This window comes from Ranitomeya imitator, chromosome 3, assembly GCF_032444005.1.
Source record: "Ranitomeya imitator isolate aRanImi1 chromosome 3, aRanImi1.pri, whole genome shotgun sequence".
In the NCBI taxonomy this organism is placed as follows: Eukaryota; Metazoa; Chordata; class Amphibia; order Anura; family Dendrobatidae; genus Ranitomeya; species Ranitomeya imitator.
The window spans coordinates 754,617,147-754,633,377 of record NC_091284.1 but is presented as its reverse complement, the minus strand read 5'-3'; the positions used below and the strand labels follow the sequence as shown (position 1 = coordinate 754,633,377).

At 42.1% G+C, this 16,231-nt stretch overlaps 1 protein-coding gene across 7 annotated transcripts in view; it reads left to right on the top strand.

Moving 5' to 3' along the window:
- The window catches only part of NBEA (neurobeachin), an 899,093-nt gene that overhangs the window by 337,191 nt on the left and 545,671 nt on the right, over window positions 1-16,231 (top strand). For all 7 annotated transcript variants that reach the window (XM_069758980.1, XM_069758976.1, XM_069758974.1 and 4 more), the window contains exons 17-18: window positions 7,567-7,659; window positions 9,079-9,187. In XM_069758980.1, the coding sequence (XP_069615081.1) occupies window positions 7,567-7,659; window positions 9,079-9,187 (202 nt within the window). The remainder of the gene's footprint in view (window positions 1-7,566; window positions 7,660-9,078; window positions 9,188-16,231) is intronic.

Genomic DNA, 16,231 nt, shown 5'->3' with positions numbered 1-16,231 from the left:
CATTCCTCCATGCAGATCTCCTCTAGAGCAGTGATGTTTTTGGCTTTTCGCTTGGCAACACGGACTTTCAACTCCCTCCAAAGGTTTTCTATAGGGTTGAGATCTGGAGACTGGCTAGGCCACTCCAGGACCTTGAAATGCTTCTTACGAAGCCACTCCTTCGTTGCCCTGGTTGCACTGTACATGTAGATGGCGGATGGTTAGAGATATATACATGTAGATTGCGGATGGTTAGAGATATATACATGTAGATTGTGGATGGTTAGAGATATATACATGTAGATTGCGGATGGTTAGAGATATATACATGTAGATGGCGGATGGTTAGAGATATATACATGTAGATTGCGGATGGTTAGAGATATATACATGTAGATTGCGGATGGTTAGAGATATATACATGTAGATGGCGGATGGTTAGAGATATATACATGTAGATTGCGGATGGTTAGAGATATATACATGTAGATTGCGGATGGTTAGAGATATATACATGTAGATTGCGGATGGTTAGAGATATATATACATGTAGATGGCGGATGGTTGGAGATATATACATGTAGATTGCGGATGGTTAGAGATATATACATGTAGATGGCGGATGGTTGGAGATATATACATGTAGATGGCGGATGGTTGGAGATATATACATGTAGATGGCGGACAGTTAGAGATATATACATGTAGATGGCGGATGGTTGGAGATATATATACATGTAGATGGCGGATGGTTAGAGATATATATACATGTAGATGGCGGATGGTTAGAGATATATACATGTAGATTGCGGATGGTTAGAGATATATACATGTAGATGGCGGATGGTTGGAGATATATACATGTAGATGGCAGACAGTTAGAGATATATACATGTAGATGGCGGATGGTTAGAGATATATACATGTAGATTGCGGATGGTTAGAGATATATATACATGTAGATGGCGGATGGTTAGAGATATATACATGTAGATGGCGGATGGTTAGAGATATATACATGGAAACAGGAACACATGGGCTACTTGCACAGTGAACAAGTCTGTATGATCATGTTCACACACCACCAAGATTGCATACATTAGTTAGGACTGCTCTGATAAGGGTATACCGTGAAGATTGGTAGAGCAGCTTAGTATACATTTTTTTGCAAAAAACGTATCAACCAAATACCCTGTTTTTTACATCTTTTACTAGCACTTGCGGATTACTGCAACATTTTTTCAAACTGAGTGTTTTTGGTTTTACTATTTTCTTTTGTGTCTTCATGTTTCTTGGTGGTGTGTGAACATGATCATACAGACTTGTTCACTGTGCAAGTAGCCCATGTGTTCCTGTTTCCATAATTGTTCTCTTGTGTCTACAAGACTGGGGAGTTCCACCACTCCTCTTGGGCTATCTGCACAAAAGCTGTTCTACCCTGTATGCACACATGGATTTTTCCTCTCTGAACCCTGTTCACACAGGTTATATACAGATGATCAGGTTTTTAAATACATCAGATAGGGATTGCATACATTAGTTAGGACTGCTCTGATAAGGGTATACCGTGAAGATTGGTAGAGCAGCTTAGTATACATTTTTTGCAAAAAACGTATCAACCAAATACCCTGTTTTTTACATCTTTTACTAGCACTTGCAGATTACTGCAACATTTTTTCAAACTGAGTGTTTTTGGTTTTACTATTCTCTTTTGTGTCTTCAGAGATATATACATGTAGATGGTTAGAGATAGATACAAATAGATGGCGGACAGTTAGAGATAGATACTGGTGATGAGCGACTATACTCGTTGCTCGAGTGTCCTCCGAGTATTTGACCGCTCGGAGATTGTTTTCATCGCTGCAGCTGAATGATTTACAGCTATTAGCCAGCTTGATTACATGTGGGGATTCCGTAGCAACCAGGCAACCTCCACATGTACTCAGACTGGCTAGTAGCTGTAAATCATCGAGCTGCAGGAATGAAAACTAAATCTGCGAGCAGTCATAAATTCTCGGACACAACCCGAGCAACGAGTATAGTCGCTCATCACTAATAGATACATGTATGTGGCGGATGGTTAGAGATTGATACATGTAGATGGCGGATGGTTAGAGATGGATACATGTAAATGGTGAATGGTTACTGATATATTGATACGTGTAGATGGACAGACTGCTAGGATACTGGTAGGTGGACGGAACTATAGAGACAGATACTGTACATGTAGATGGACAAACTGCTGGAAAGATTCCAGTACATGGATGGTTAGGGAGATGGTTACATATAAATGGACGGATAGAAAGATACAAAAGAGAGAAATGAGAGGATTTTACATATAAATATCTATTTACCTGTTTCTAAATAAATAGGATTATAATGCAATGCATTGCTCAGTAAAGTACTGCAGAAGCTGCACAGCTGTAGGGAAAGTGAAGCAGAAAGAAGTTCTTATGTAATAATGGCTGAATGTAATGTTATGTAACGCAGGTTGTGACAGGTGATCTGCTTAAATGAAAGAAATGTTGTGACAGACCGGCTATAACGCAGCCCATGGTGAGCGGCACACTGTACAGTTTTACTTGCTGATTTTAGGGCTGCTTTACACCACAGTATTTGAGAACAGATTTCACTTTTAATAGTCCTTGCCAAGAACTTCATTGCATCCTAAGAAAAAGTAACAGGACCATGCAGAGATTACTGGTGAAAATTGGCTCATTCAATGAGAAGTAAATACATTTCAAGGGCCTTTTGATGGCCGCCTGCTATTAAAGTAAGCGTGTCACTAGGTTGCCCCATATAAACTATATCCTCCACCTTTCAGTCATCTTTAAAAGGACTTGTGTAATTTCTTCATAAGAGCCCAGCTGCCCCACGTACCTAAGAAAATGTCTTTTATCATTGCCTCGTGTCTTATGCTAATAAACACCATCCGATCCCAGCTCAGCACCTCCTCTGTTTCCACAATCGACTTCTCTCCAGCTGTGATTGATGTGACTGACGTCATCCACACAGCTTATTGGGCCTGTGCAGCTCTTGTACCCTACTGTGCAGGCACGAGAGTTGAACAGACTGCAGATGATGTCGGAGGAGGGCTGTGGAGTCTGTTAGCCAAACCTCCAACTCCTCAATTTCCCTGACTCTGACTCTCCGGCACAGGTCACTACTGAACATGTGCATAAAGTGCAACACAGATCCATCTCCACAGCATTGCCTCACTACTGACCATGTGCATAAAGTACAGCACAGATTCATCTCCACAGCACTGCCTCACTACTGAGCATGTGTATAAAGTGCAGCACAGATTCATCTCCACAGCACTGCCTCACTACTGAGCATGTGTATAAAGTGCAGCACAGATTCATCTCCACAGCACTGCCTCACTACTGAGCATGTGTATAAAGTGCAGCACAGATTCATCTCCACAGCACTGCCTCACTACTGAGCATGTGTATAAAGTGCAGCACAGATTCATCTCCACAGCACTGCCTCACTACTGAGCATGTGTATAAAGTGCAGCACAGATTCATCTCCACAGCACTGCCTCACTACTGAGCATGTGTATGAAGTGCAGCACAGATTCATCTCCACAGCACTGCCTCACTACTGAGCATGTGCATAAAGTGTAGCACAGATTCATCTCCACAGCACTACCTCACTACTGAGCATGTGCATTAAGTGCAGCACGGATTCATCTCAACTAAAAGCCCAGATCCTTAGATCAGGAACAGAACAGACCTTTATAGGACATTCCAAAAACATACTGATGGGGAATTTAGTTTGTGAGCCCCATCGGGGACAGCATTGATGATGTGTGCAAAAACTGTAAAGTACTGCGGAATATGTTGCCGCTATATAAATAGAGATTATTATTATTATTTCATAACTTCCCAAATTCTTATGAACACATTTACAGCATATCCTGCACTGAACAACTGCATCCAATGTATTAAATAATTTTAGGAGTCGTCCCATTTTATACCGACTCCACCAAAATGGACTCTGATGCCACAGCCCTGTGTAGGAGATGTCAATCAAGGATGGAGGATGGCAATTTCAGGGGCAAAGGAGTTTCCAAGCATCGGACCAGATGGTGTTGATTAGCGTTTATAGGGGGGCAATTATTAAAGACATTATCTTGGGTTTGTGGGGCACCTGACCTCTTATGTACAAGTAGTAAAGAGACAACGGAAAGGTGGTGGGTATAGTGTATGTACATGGGTTGTACGGTACAAATCATTGAGTCTGCAATCACTCTGCACTGTAAGCTGCAGGGATTCGCCGGTTTCCAACCTGGGACTGGAGGGTCTGTATAAGTTATACATACTCCTGGCCCACTAGTCAGCCGTGCCCGCTGGCCAGTTGTGTCAGTAGACGGGGCATGGCTTTGGCTTAATCCTAGCGTATGGAATGAGGCCATGCCCAGTGGCCAAAGGCATGTACAGCTCATATATACCCTCCGGGCCCAGGTCGGAAACTGGCGAATCCACGCAGCGCACAGTGCATGTGCTGGGGGGATTCATAAGTCTGAAGTCACACAGAGGGACTGCAGACTTATTGATTGGGATATGACAACTCCTTTAATGAAAATCTTTGTAACAGGATCTTGCTTTTAACCCAATTGAAACAAACAGTCCAATATTTTCTACATACTATATACCAATTTAGTTAATTAAAGGGACTCTGTCAGCACAGAATGATTGTTCAAACCAAGTACAGGCGCTCTGTTCTTCACGGCGGGGCCAATCATTTATATACACCTTCCCACCTGCTTGGGTTTCATCTATCTCCACCCTTCTCTGGCTTTATAGAGCCATGACTGTCAATCAAATAAAAGCGGGTGGAGGAGGAGGGAAAACAAGCAGGCGGGAAGGTGCATTGTACGGTATGGCCGCTCCATGGAGCACCGAGCGCCTGTGCTTGGTTTACACAGTCATCCTGTGCTGACAGTCCCTTTAATGTTGTGGTTGGTATTATTATACATTTTTATAGCGCCATTTATTCCATGGCACTTTACATGTGAACCATGTTCTGAGACAGGTGACTTACACACGGATATGACCAGTTTCTTTCAGATTGGACGGTGTCCGTGTGTAGATGCACATACAGTAAAAGGGAAAGCACTTCATAGGGCAGCGACTCTTAGGTGAAATTAATATAATTATTGGTGTTTGATTGGACCCTCACATTATTGGATTATGCTGGGAGCATAAAATCCAAAAGTGCCTGACGAAAGCCAAGTGAGGACGGCTCACACATCCTCCCTCTGAATGCCCGTCTGGGTTCTGTGACCAAGTGACTGCAACGAAGCCAAGGTGACGCCAGCGATGACTTGAACGCGACACCATTAATAGAAGAAGACCCCCTAATAATCACAGTGAAATTAGCAGCTGCACTTATGTGTGGAAATGCCTTACAGTATCGGCTCCAGGGTATTGGCGCTGGAAGCTGCCGACCTACGTAGCCGCGCTCCGTCCTCATGACCTTGGACAATGAAGCTTTCTCTGTAATTCCGACTTGCTGAAATGCTGACTGTAATCTCAAGGACAATAGAGCTCTGTCTGTCTAATTCCTGTAGGACAAAGTCACGATTGTTGCGCCGGCCCCGGAGAACAGCGCCGGTTATTTCTTGTAGTGGAGCAAGATAATTATTTGTTGGAAGAATTTCTGTTCTTATTATAACCTCATAATAAGACTTCTGTGGAAGCAATCTGAGTATACAGACAAGACATATCAGGGGCTCGCTGCGCAAACATGGGAAGATCTGCATATATTCGTACATAGGAAGATTAGTATGATATAATAATGTCAGCGTCTGCTGCCAGATGTGGCAGTCATCCTGCTGTTTTTGGAGCTGTCACTGGGGCGTCTTTCTGGCTTCCATTTTGTATAACCTATATATTTCTGCTAAAATAGTTTAGTTTTGATTAAGAAGCTTATTCTCTACCTATAATTAGTTCTAGATTGCTCTGTAGCTTAAAGGAATCTGTCATCATGTTTTTGCTATGTAATCTGACAGCAGCATGATGGAGGGGCAGAGAACCTGATTCCAGGGATGTATCACTTACTGGGCTGCTAGGAGCAGTTTTGATAGCATACTGTAGCTGAGCTAAGACTTCTGGGCTATTTATAACCCCACCCACACCCCTGATTGGCCAATCAGTGGAGGGGCGGGTTTACACAGACTATTCTGACTGCTGTGCACTTGAGACCTAGTCCTCTAGTGATAATTCTCTGCTGATAAAACGCTGATTGTATTGAAACTACAACACATGGTCTAATAAGTGACACATCCCTGAAATCAGGCTCTCCGCTTCTACATCATGCTGCTCTCAGATTAAAAAGCAAAATAAATGCTGACAGATAACTTTTAATAATGTTCCTATAGCAATGTATCTTATTGCATCCAGTCATATTTATTTTAATATATAAACTTGAACATTTATATTGCATATATTTTGGCATAAAGACACCTGTCCACACATGTAGATTGCTCTATTTTTAAAAAATAAAAAATTTTGGGGAATTTTTTCTTATTAATCTATGGCATGACGTTTCTCTTATAGAAATGTAAGAATAAATTAACAACTGGGTGTTACCAGTTGGGGGATTTGTCCCCTGCACACCGACACTGTCCAGTCAGTGATGATTGTGCTTGACTAGGGATAACACGGCGGATGGTAACACCCAGTTGTCAAGTTAATCTGACTTATTCTAAAAGATGCTCCAAAATGGTTATTTTGTGCAGAATATGCAGGTGATTTTCAATGAAACACAGGAAAAAAAAGAACTTTTTTTTCTTCTTAATTTCAAAATAAAAATACATAAAGTACAAAATGTAACAAAAACTGGACTCCTGTATCTGATCCCAAAGGTAAAACTGAAGTCCTCTGCTCCATTCCTCTCCTCCCTCTCATCAGTACCAAGATATAGGTTAGGAACTTGTACCATATGGCAGGAAACCAGGCAAAGAGAAATTTTAACTTTTTTTTTTTTTTTTTTGAAAAACAGTTTGGTAACCTTTCCCGTGATGACAAGTGATTGCTGAAATGTGATCTCCAGAGAGTGGACAGAGTGAAATTTGCAAGATTTCTGGATTATTTTAAAGGGGTTGTCCAGGCTTGGGACAAATGTCAGCAGTAACTCTATGTGATGGAATACTTCTGATCTGTGACAGAATGTGGTGTGCACTGTTGCAATTCCCCGCTACGGCCGGTGCCACATGTATGTGACCACCCAGTCATCATCATCTCCATAGACGTGAATTGAATGAAGTGGGAGACGTCTAGTCTGCATGTGACCTCAAGTATGCAAATTATACACATGTGGTCATGTGATACCACCCCCCCCTTACATCAGCGTTGTGACAGTTTATGCACCATGTGTTGTCGTGATTCTGCAATCTGCAGTCACATATAATGACTGCACACTTTGTCCCATGCCTGGACTACCCCTTTAATATAGAAAGGTACATGTGAAAAAGAATCATAAAAAAATATATTAAATATAGAACATGTAGTGTTTCTGCCATCTTGATCATTGATATGTATTGCTACATGGAAAATAATTGCCGTTGTCTTTTTTTAGGGTCATTTATAAGCTACTAGCATCTAAAAGTGAAAGTATCCGAGTGCAGGCGCTGAAAGTCCTTGGATATTTTCTAAAGCACCTAGGTCATAAGTAAGTATTGCTGTAATGTGTCCTCCTGATATAATATGATAGATTCACGGCATTACTTCATTCTATATAAGTTCTTAGATTCCTGTTATAAATACATTGCGGCCTCTCGTTATGGAAAGTGTTCCTTTTAATAGGCTGTGTGCACACGTTTAGGAATTTTCGCGTTTTTTCACTATAAAACCGCGAAAAAATGCATACATTAAGCATCCTATTATTAGAATGCAATCCGCCTTTTTTTGTGCACATGCTTCGTTTTTTTTCCGCTGTGGAATCACATTCTGGAAAAAAAACGCAGCATGTTCGTTAAAGTGCAGAATCGCGGCAATTCCGCACACATAGGAATGCATAGATCCGCTTACTTTCCGCATGTTGCTATGCCCACCATGCGGGAAGTAAGCAGATCATGTGCGGATGGTACCCGGGGTGGAGGAGAGGAGACTCTCCTCCAGGCCCTGGGAACCATATACGGTAATTGTTAAAAAGAATTAAAATAAAAAATTGTGATATTCTCACCTTCCGGCGTCCCACGCAGCTTTCCCGCTCCTTGTGACGCTCCCGTTCCCAAGGATACTTTGCGAAAATGACCTGTGGTGATGTGCGGTCTCACGAGACCGCTACGTCATCTGGGTTCATGCCGCAAAGCATTACTGGGACAGAAGCATCGAGAGGAGCGGGAAAGCTTCGTTGGACGCCGGAAGGTGAGAATATCATGATTTTTTATTTTTTTTTAAATTATTTTTAACATTTTATCTTTTTACTATTGATGCTTCATAGGCAGCATCAATAGTAAAAAACTGGTCACACTTCTCAAACACTGTGTGACAAGTGTGACCAACCTGTCAATCAGTTTTCCAAGCGATGCTACAGATCGCTAGGAAAACGCTAGCATTCTGCTAGCTAATTACGCTTGCAAAACGCTAGTGTTTAGCGGGAATACGCATGCCAATTCTGCATGCGATATACCCGCGGCAGGAGTTGCCGAAATTTCTGTGGCAATTCTGCAACGTGTGCACTTAGCATTAATGACAGAAAACTTGTGCCCTATCATAGTGGCGTGATGACGGAAGTTTTGATTGGTGAAGGTGCGGGCGCTAAAATCCGGACTGGAATGAACGTGCTAGCAGAGCGGTGTATAGACCTTATCTGACCACTATTCTCGCCTCTCTGAGATCAGCCAAGCAAAGCCGATCTTGGTGGATGGGGAACAGTGATGAGCTGAATGCTTCTGCTCCTTACTTTCCGGGACCTACCCCCCGCTGATCACAACTTCCACCATGTCACTATGACATAGCAAATGTGTTTGAAGCTTCAGGTCACTTTGGAGTCACCCCTTCAGCGTATTTTATGGAAATAATCTGCTACTTAACAATGGAAATTTCCTGATTGCTTACACTTAACTTCTTCTTCTTCTCCTTCCAGACGGAAAGTTGAAATCATGCACACTCACAGCCTCTTCACGTTGCTCGGAGAGAGACTGATGCTGCATACGAATACAGTGACAGTAACCACATACAATACCCTCTATGAGGTGCGTTGGGTCGATGCCAATATCTTCAGTAAATTAACAGATCCTGGTAAAAAAAAAAAAAAAATATATATATATATATATATATATATATATATATATATATATATATATATATATATACTAGATTGTGGCCCGATTCTAACGCATCGGGTATTCTAGAATATGCATGTCCCCGTAGTATATGGACAATGATGATTCCAGAATTCGCGGCAGACTGTGCCCGTCGCTGATTGGTCGAGGCAACCTTTATGACATCGTCGCCATGGCAACCATTATGATATCTATGTCGATACTGTGCCTGTCGCTGAATCAGAAACGTGGGATTTCTACGTCCTTTATGACATCATCGTCGCTGTGCCCGTTGCTGATTGGTCGAGGCCTGGCAGCCTCAACCAATCAGAGACGCGGGATGTCTACGTCCTTTATGACATCATCGTCGCTGTGCCCGTTTCTGATTGGTCAAGGCCTGGCGGCCTCGACCAATCAGAGACGCAGGATTTCTACGTCGATGCTGTGCCGGTCTCTGATTGGTTGAGGCCTGGCGGCCTCGACCAATCAGAGACGCGGGATTTCCAGGACAGACAGACAGACGGACGGAAAAACCCTTAGGCAATTATATATATAGATATACACACACAAATATTGCCTGGGTGTCAATATAGGGGCATTGCCATCTCCAAGATCCTATCCCACTATGTAGTAGGTGTAATATTAGCAAATACCTCCCCTTAGAAATGTAGTATAGTTCTTCTGATTTGCTATGTCGCTTTCTTCATGTGCAGGGCATTGCCGTAGTTTAGGTATCATGAACCAAAGGTAGAACTTTTTTCAGCTCTGCCTTAGTTGATTCCCAATGAATTTCACGGGACGAAGCCCAGGATCACGTCTCTGCCAGACGTAGAGGCAAGGTGGATGTAAGTAAGAAAGATCCAGCTTCGGCAGATGAAAGGATAAAGTCTTTATTGAAGCCATTAAATGTAAGGCATTTGCTGTGACAAAAATAATGAATGTGTGAGGTGCCAGGAGAATGGAAACTGGGCACGTTTCGATCATTTGGCGTGTTCTTAAACTCCATTTTATAAATCCTAATGGTTGTACAGATATACTAATGTACATTACATAAGGCACTGGTAGTGCTAAGGTGCTGTCGATCTAATAAAATAGATTTACTTTTACAATCGACAACTGCACCATGTCAGTTCATAAGAATGTAAGAAATCCCATAAATCCTGCTTGCATCTATGGTGCCAACCTCCGCAGCAAGGCAGGGGTGTCATTGTGAAACAAAATAAGGGGAAGGATCAGCGCCTTTTCTCTGACTCTCTCCCAACTTGCTCTGTATAAATAACTCAAACCCTATAAAATAAAACCCGGGTACTTACCGTATGTGGCATCATGATCGTGTGTCTGCATGAATACTGTACATTCTGAGTAGATGCCATTACTCTATCATCTCTTTTTGTTTGTGACCTGAAGTTGTTTTTGTTTCCTTTTAAATAAGATACTAATAAAATTACGACTCTTTAACTGGGAGAATAAGCCTATTGTGACCCAATCCCACCAATGTCAGCAGATTTAAGGGTCCGTTTACACCAGCCAACCGGTGGCACTAAGCGACCCCGGATCAGCTACCTGTGTGGACTGCAATCTGTAATAGATCGCTCCGTGTGCGCAGGCTGCCATTATTAGCCATGCAGGTTGTGTTTACAGAGGTCCATGTGCTGCCGAGAATGAGGTTTTTTTGTTTTTGTTTTTTTTTCAGGCAAAGGAACAGATCATTTTGCCCAACAAAAGATCGGTTGCTCGTTCGTCAGGTGATCGGCAGGTTGTTTAGACTGCATGATTATAGAATCGTGCAGTAATCATGTAGTGTAAATGCACCGCTGGGTTCACATTGCGTTCAGTGACACCGTTAAACGGACTACGTTACACTGCGGCATAATGCGGTGTAACGTAGTCCGTTAACACCGCCATTGACTGCATGTCGGACGCATCTCTAGCGCACGCCCACAATAAGCGTGCGCTAGCGATGTGCTCTCATTTGAGTGACAGACCCAAGACGCGGGCTGCAGCGTTTCCGGGTCCGTCACTGCTAGCGCAGATGGAGGTAGCAAATGCTCCATCTGCGCTAGCACTGGGCAGAGTCGGCACTTGCGTTAGCGCAGTCCGTTTAACGTATGCGTTGAACGGACTGCACTAACGCAATGTGAACCTAGCCTAGGGCTGCATGTGGACACCTCTCTCAGCCAAGCCTACATATGGGTTGGCCGGAACCAAGTGTCATTGGATGTAATTAAAAACCACATGGTGAAGGGATGAGTGCGCAGTCAGTAAGCTAACATAGAAATGACAGAAAAACGACTGGCACATCCACACTAGTGTGAATAGGTGCATACCAGGAGCAGCTACCTGCATATACAATATACAAGAAAAGGTTGCACTCTATCGTGCCAAAGCATTGTCTAATATGAAATACATGAAATATGAATAGCAAAATGGCTTTTGAACATTAGGAAATATATTTGAGAGACGCTTTGCAGAGGATGTGCCAGTCTTTTTTCCCATACCCATATGTAGGCTTTGCTGAACAGAGGTGTCCACATTCACCCAGACATACAGACATTGGCCTTCGGTAAGTGTTCACATTTGGACAGGGAGATCAGGGACCCATCAGTTTAATGAGACCACCTTGACGATGGTTGATGGGCTCACACTATTTGGCCAAATCCTGTGCAAAGCATCTCTCAAATATTTTTCCTAATGTTCAAAAGCCATTTTGCTATTGATATTTAATGTATTTCATATTAGACATGCTTTGGCACGATAGAGTGCAACCTTTTCTTGTACATACCTTAAGTGTAACTGGGTACACCATTCTATTTTTTTCATCAAAGCAAGTGACATTTCTGTATCGATGTACTTGTGAATCACCATGACTTGTTACCCTCGTATCGGTCAAAAAGGTTTATAAAAGATCTCCCCTTTCGTTTTATCTTTTGGGCAGGAATCGTTATTCTGGTGCTTTTGTAAGTGTATGGGATAGAACGGCTCGTAGACAATACCCGAGCTTTGTGTATACTGTGTACATATATATTGCTTCATCTTTTGTAGACAGAAGATGATTTGTTTTCTAGGGATTCGAGAGATTGGAGCTCACTGTAGCAGTGGGATCTAATATCAAGTGAAAGGTTTTACCATTGTCCCACAACATGTTTGCTGTCGCCCTCTATGCCAAAGTCTGTGTGTCTGGATGTATACGCTGCAGTTTTCTTCTGCGGATGTTTAATGTCTGTCTCCTCCATGCATCATTTTTTTCTGAACCATGGTTTTTATTATTATTATTTCTCTTTTTCTGATCTGCGTTATGGTTGTATCATTGGGCAATCTCGTTATCTTATTCCTTCTGTTATTCAAATCTTTTACGATCCACTATCTAGCATTGTTATGTAATGGCATAGAGGATGTCGTCTGCTGCTGTATGACTGCAATAGTCATGTTTATTCATCTTGTTTTCTGGTAGAAGGGCCTGGGGCGTGTATATTCCAGTAGCTTGAACTTGCCTGGTCAGAAACATGCATGCTTGGATCCATCCAGTATGTATTTTAGTAGGCACAGGACAAAAATGATTGGCCAGACAGTTTTTATTGCAGCCTCAAATGGTTTCATTACAAATCCCTCACAAAATCTAACAACTTTTATTTGTAATTACGGTAATCAAATATGAAACATAGGCATGATAGAAAGATATAATAGAAAAGTATGGGAGGCTGAGATCCATGACACCCAGGAAAACAGTAGACTGAAGTTATAAGTATATCATAAGTAATCATTCATATACAAATCCATATGTTTATAATAGAGTTAATAGGACTGGAGGCCCAAGAGCTAACTGCATACATATATGCATATAAAAATCAACAAATAGTCAAATCACAATAAAGCCCAACATTGGTTTAAATGAGAGTGAAAGATGATAGTAAATCAACAATAGATCTGGGGGGCCTGGACCATAATCCCATTGCCTGTTTGTCTTTGGCTTCTTCCAGTATCTATATTTGTGAATATATATTCATATACCCCCTAGAAGAAGCAAACACAAAACGCGCGTTGGGGTTTCGGTCCAGGCCCCCCAAGTCTCTTATACTGATTTGATATGATCATTCACTCTCATTTAAGCCACTGTTTGGTTTTATTGTGACTTTATCATTTGCTGTTTTTTCTGTGCATGTATGTATGTATGTATGATATACTTGTAAATCCATAGTCCATTGCTTTCCTGGGTAGGATAGATCTGTGTGGGAGACCCTTTGGTGTACTCTGGCCATATATAGGTATTCGGTTCATTACACACTTGGCTCTGCTACTTTTGAGGTTGAATATCTGCCGAATTCACCAGCTATCTTATGTGTTGACGTGTTTCAGACTTGAGGTCCATTTACACTGTATTGTATGAACAATTTTTCCTTGGATTGATCTTTTCATGAAAATCATACAGTCTAAAGAGATTGCTGATCACCCAATGGATGCGCAATGCTCTTGTTTGTCAGGTGAAATGATCTTTTCTGCTTCACAAAAGATCAACTTTCATGGCAGGACATCATTTGGTGTTAAGAGCAGTGACAATCTATGTGATCTGAACAATCTAATACAGATCATTGATTGCACATCCTAGGCTATTAAACGGCCATAAACTGGCGGCTTTTCTTGCAGCACATTGCGCAGTGTAAATGGGCCTCTTTTCCTAACAGCAGATGTGGGGAAAGCGTAAGATTGGGCATGTTTAATTTCAGCATGCCCAATCATTTTGTTTTCATGGGAAATAAGCACCCACCAGTTCTGTCAGGCAGCACCTTATTCACCTGTTCACCTATGAACTTGCTCGACCTCAGCGCTATTAATTTTCTATGTGATGGCTGACAAAAAGGTACCCTACCATCTCTGGCCATCATAAAGAATATCATGGAGGGGAGTTTGCCTTTATGTGCTTCCGTTCTGGCTATCCATAGGTTATCCCACATGCCACCATGTCCCGGGATAACTTACTATTTTGGGAATAATCCTTTAAGGAATATGGGAGTTATTAAAGCTGCAGAGAAAAGACTCTGGCGTACCCTGACTAATGGGGTTCTTGGGGTCTCTGCATATTAAAGACCCCGAGGTTGTACTTCTCTGTGGATTCAGTGCTATGAGAATGTATTTGACCTCCGCTATATACATTAGGTCTGAGCACTCGGTCATTTTACGGATTTGTAAAGGATATTGCTGAATATCATCTGACAACATTTCCTTCTCACGCTCCTTTCCAGTTATGTGCTTGTGGCAGTCACGCTACTCCTCCTGACTTTATGTAAAAATATTCAGCTATTCTTGGAATTCGCCCAGGATTTTATCATTCCTTCCTCTCCGCTCTCCTTACAACAAGCCTCCATTTTAAGGATGGATCACAGATCACTAATTTGCTCCTTAAAGCTCCAGTATTGCCGCTTGCGTGATTAAATTTGATATTGGTTTAGTCAAATGCGCACAAAGTGCTCCGAAACCAGTATGACTGAGAACGGATCCGTCTGTAACAATTATAAAGTACGTGACAGGAGGAGAAATTGGTGACATTAATCTCAATAATTACATCCATAGCGGTTACACTCCCCCAGTCCTGATGAAGCAAGACGGCCGGAGAAACTGGTGTGCTGGCTCCTGGGATCCCCCGCCGCCGCTGCTCCTTGTTTTTTACCTTATTTTCCCCGTTTAGTTTCTCATGTTCCTGTAAATCCTCACGCCGCACATTAAGGCATCGTCTTATTATTATACTGGCTAACAAATTGTGCCCATAGCTCAGTGTGTTGGGCAGGGGCTTTTGCCTACAAAGCAGTGGTCCTGAGAAGGCTGCACAGCATCGTACGGTCTAATGATCAGCCGGAATAACAAGACTAGCTTGGCTGTGAAATCGGGGATGAAGCCCCCTATAGCAGTCATATTAGTACAGTACGTCTTATTGGGACAGTGCGTAAGAAAATTACTTCAGATGCAAATGATGGGGCTTTGGTGAGTTCTTGGCGAGGCTCAATTCTACACGGGCCATTTCTGTGGATACACCTGGGTGAGCGATTTATAAAGTTGGATCCAAAATGGGCGACTTCAAATTTTCCCCGCTCATTAGTGTGGGTGATACCTGCTGCAAGATTGGATTCTGATGCGAATCTGCAAGGAAAAAAATAAGCAACATGTGCGCGAGACTTCAGGAATCTCATTCACTTTGTAGGCATTAGGAAATATTTCCATTTTTGTGCAAAACTGCGGAGGAAAGAAAACGCAACATGTGCACATAGACTATCCACCTGCACCGTGGTAAGAGTATTTTGGGGGTGACTGACACACTTTAACGATATGTTTTCTCAACTGAATACCCCTTAAAGGGAATCAGTAATTGTGTTTTTGCCCACAGTATTGAATCCAGTGATGTCACTTATTGGGCTGTCTGCTGCTATGATAAAATCCCTGTTTTATCTGCTGCAGATGTATCCGAGCTCTGAATGCTGAGCTGTGTATAACCCCTCCCATACCACTGATTGGAAGCTTTCTTTGTACGCTGTACATAGGCAGAAAGCAGATCATTAGTGATGGGGGGTAGAGTAATACAAAGCTCAGAGCACTACAAGGCAGCAGGTTTTTACTAGTCCTCTAGTGATAACCTGCTTATAAGCAGCCGAGTAAGTGACACACAGCTGGAATCAGGGTCTCTATCTTTACATTATGGTAAAGTGGCAAAGACCGGGTGACAGATTCCCTTTAAAGGAATGGTCTAAAGATTTTTATTATAAGTAACAGTTTTGGAAACATGCCAACAATTTTGTCTGGCCCATTTTTATGGGTTTTGTGAGAAATTATGTCCAATTTGCCTTTTTTTTTTTTTTTTTTGTGTTGTTCCAATACACACAAAGGAAATAAATGTGTATAACAACACCTGTATGATTGCCATGATTTTCTAGGAGAAATGCTTCATTTTCTGGAACAATTTCCAGGGTGCCAACACTTTCAGCCATGAGT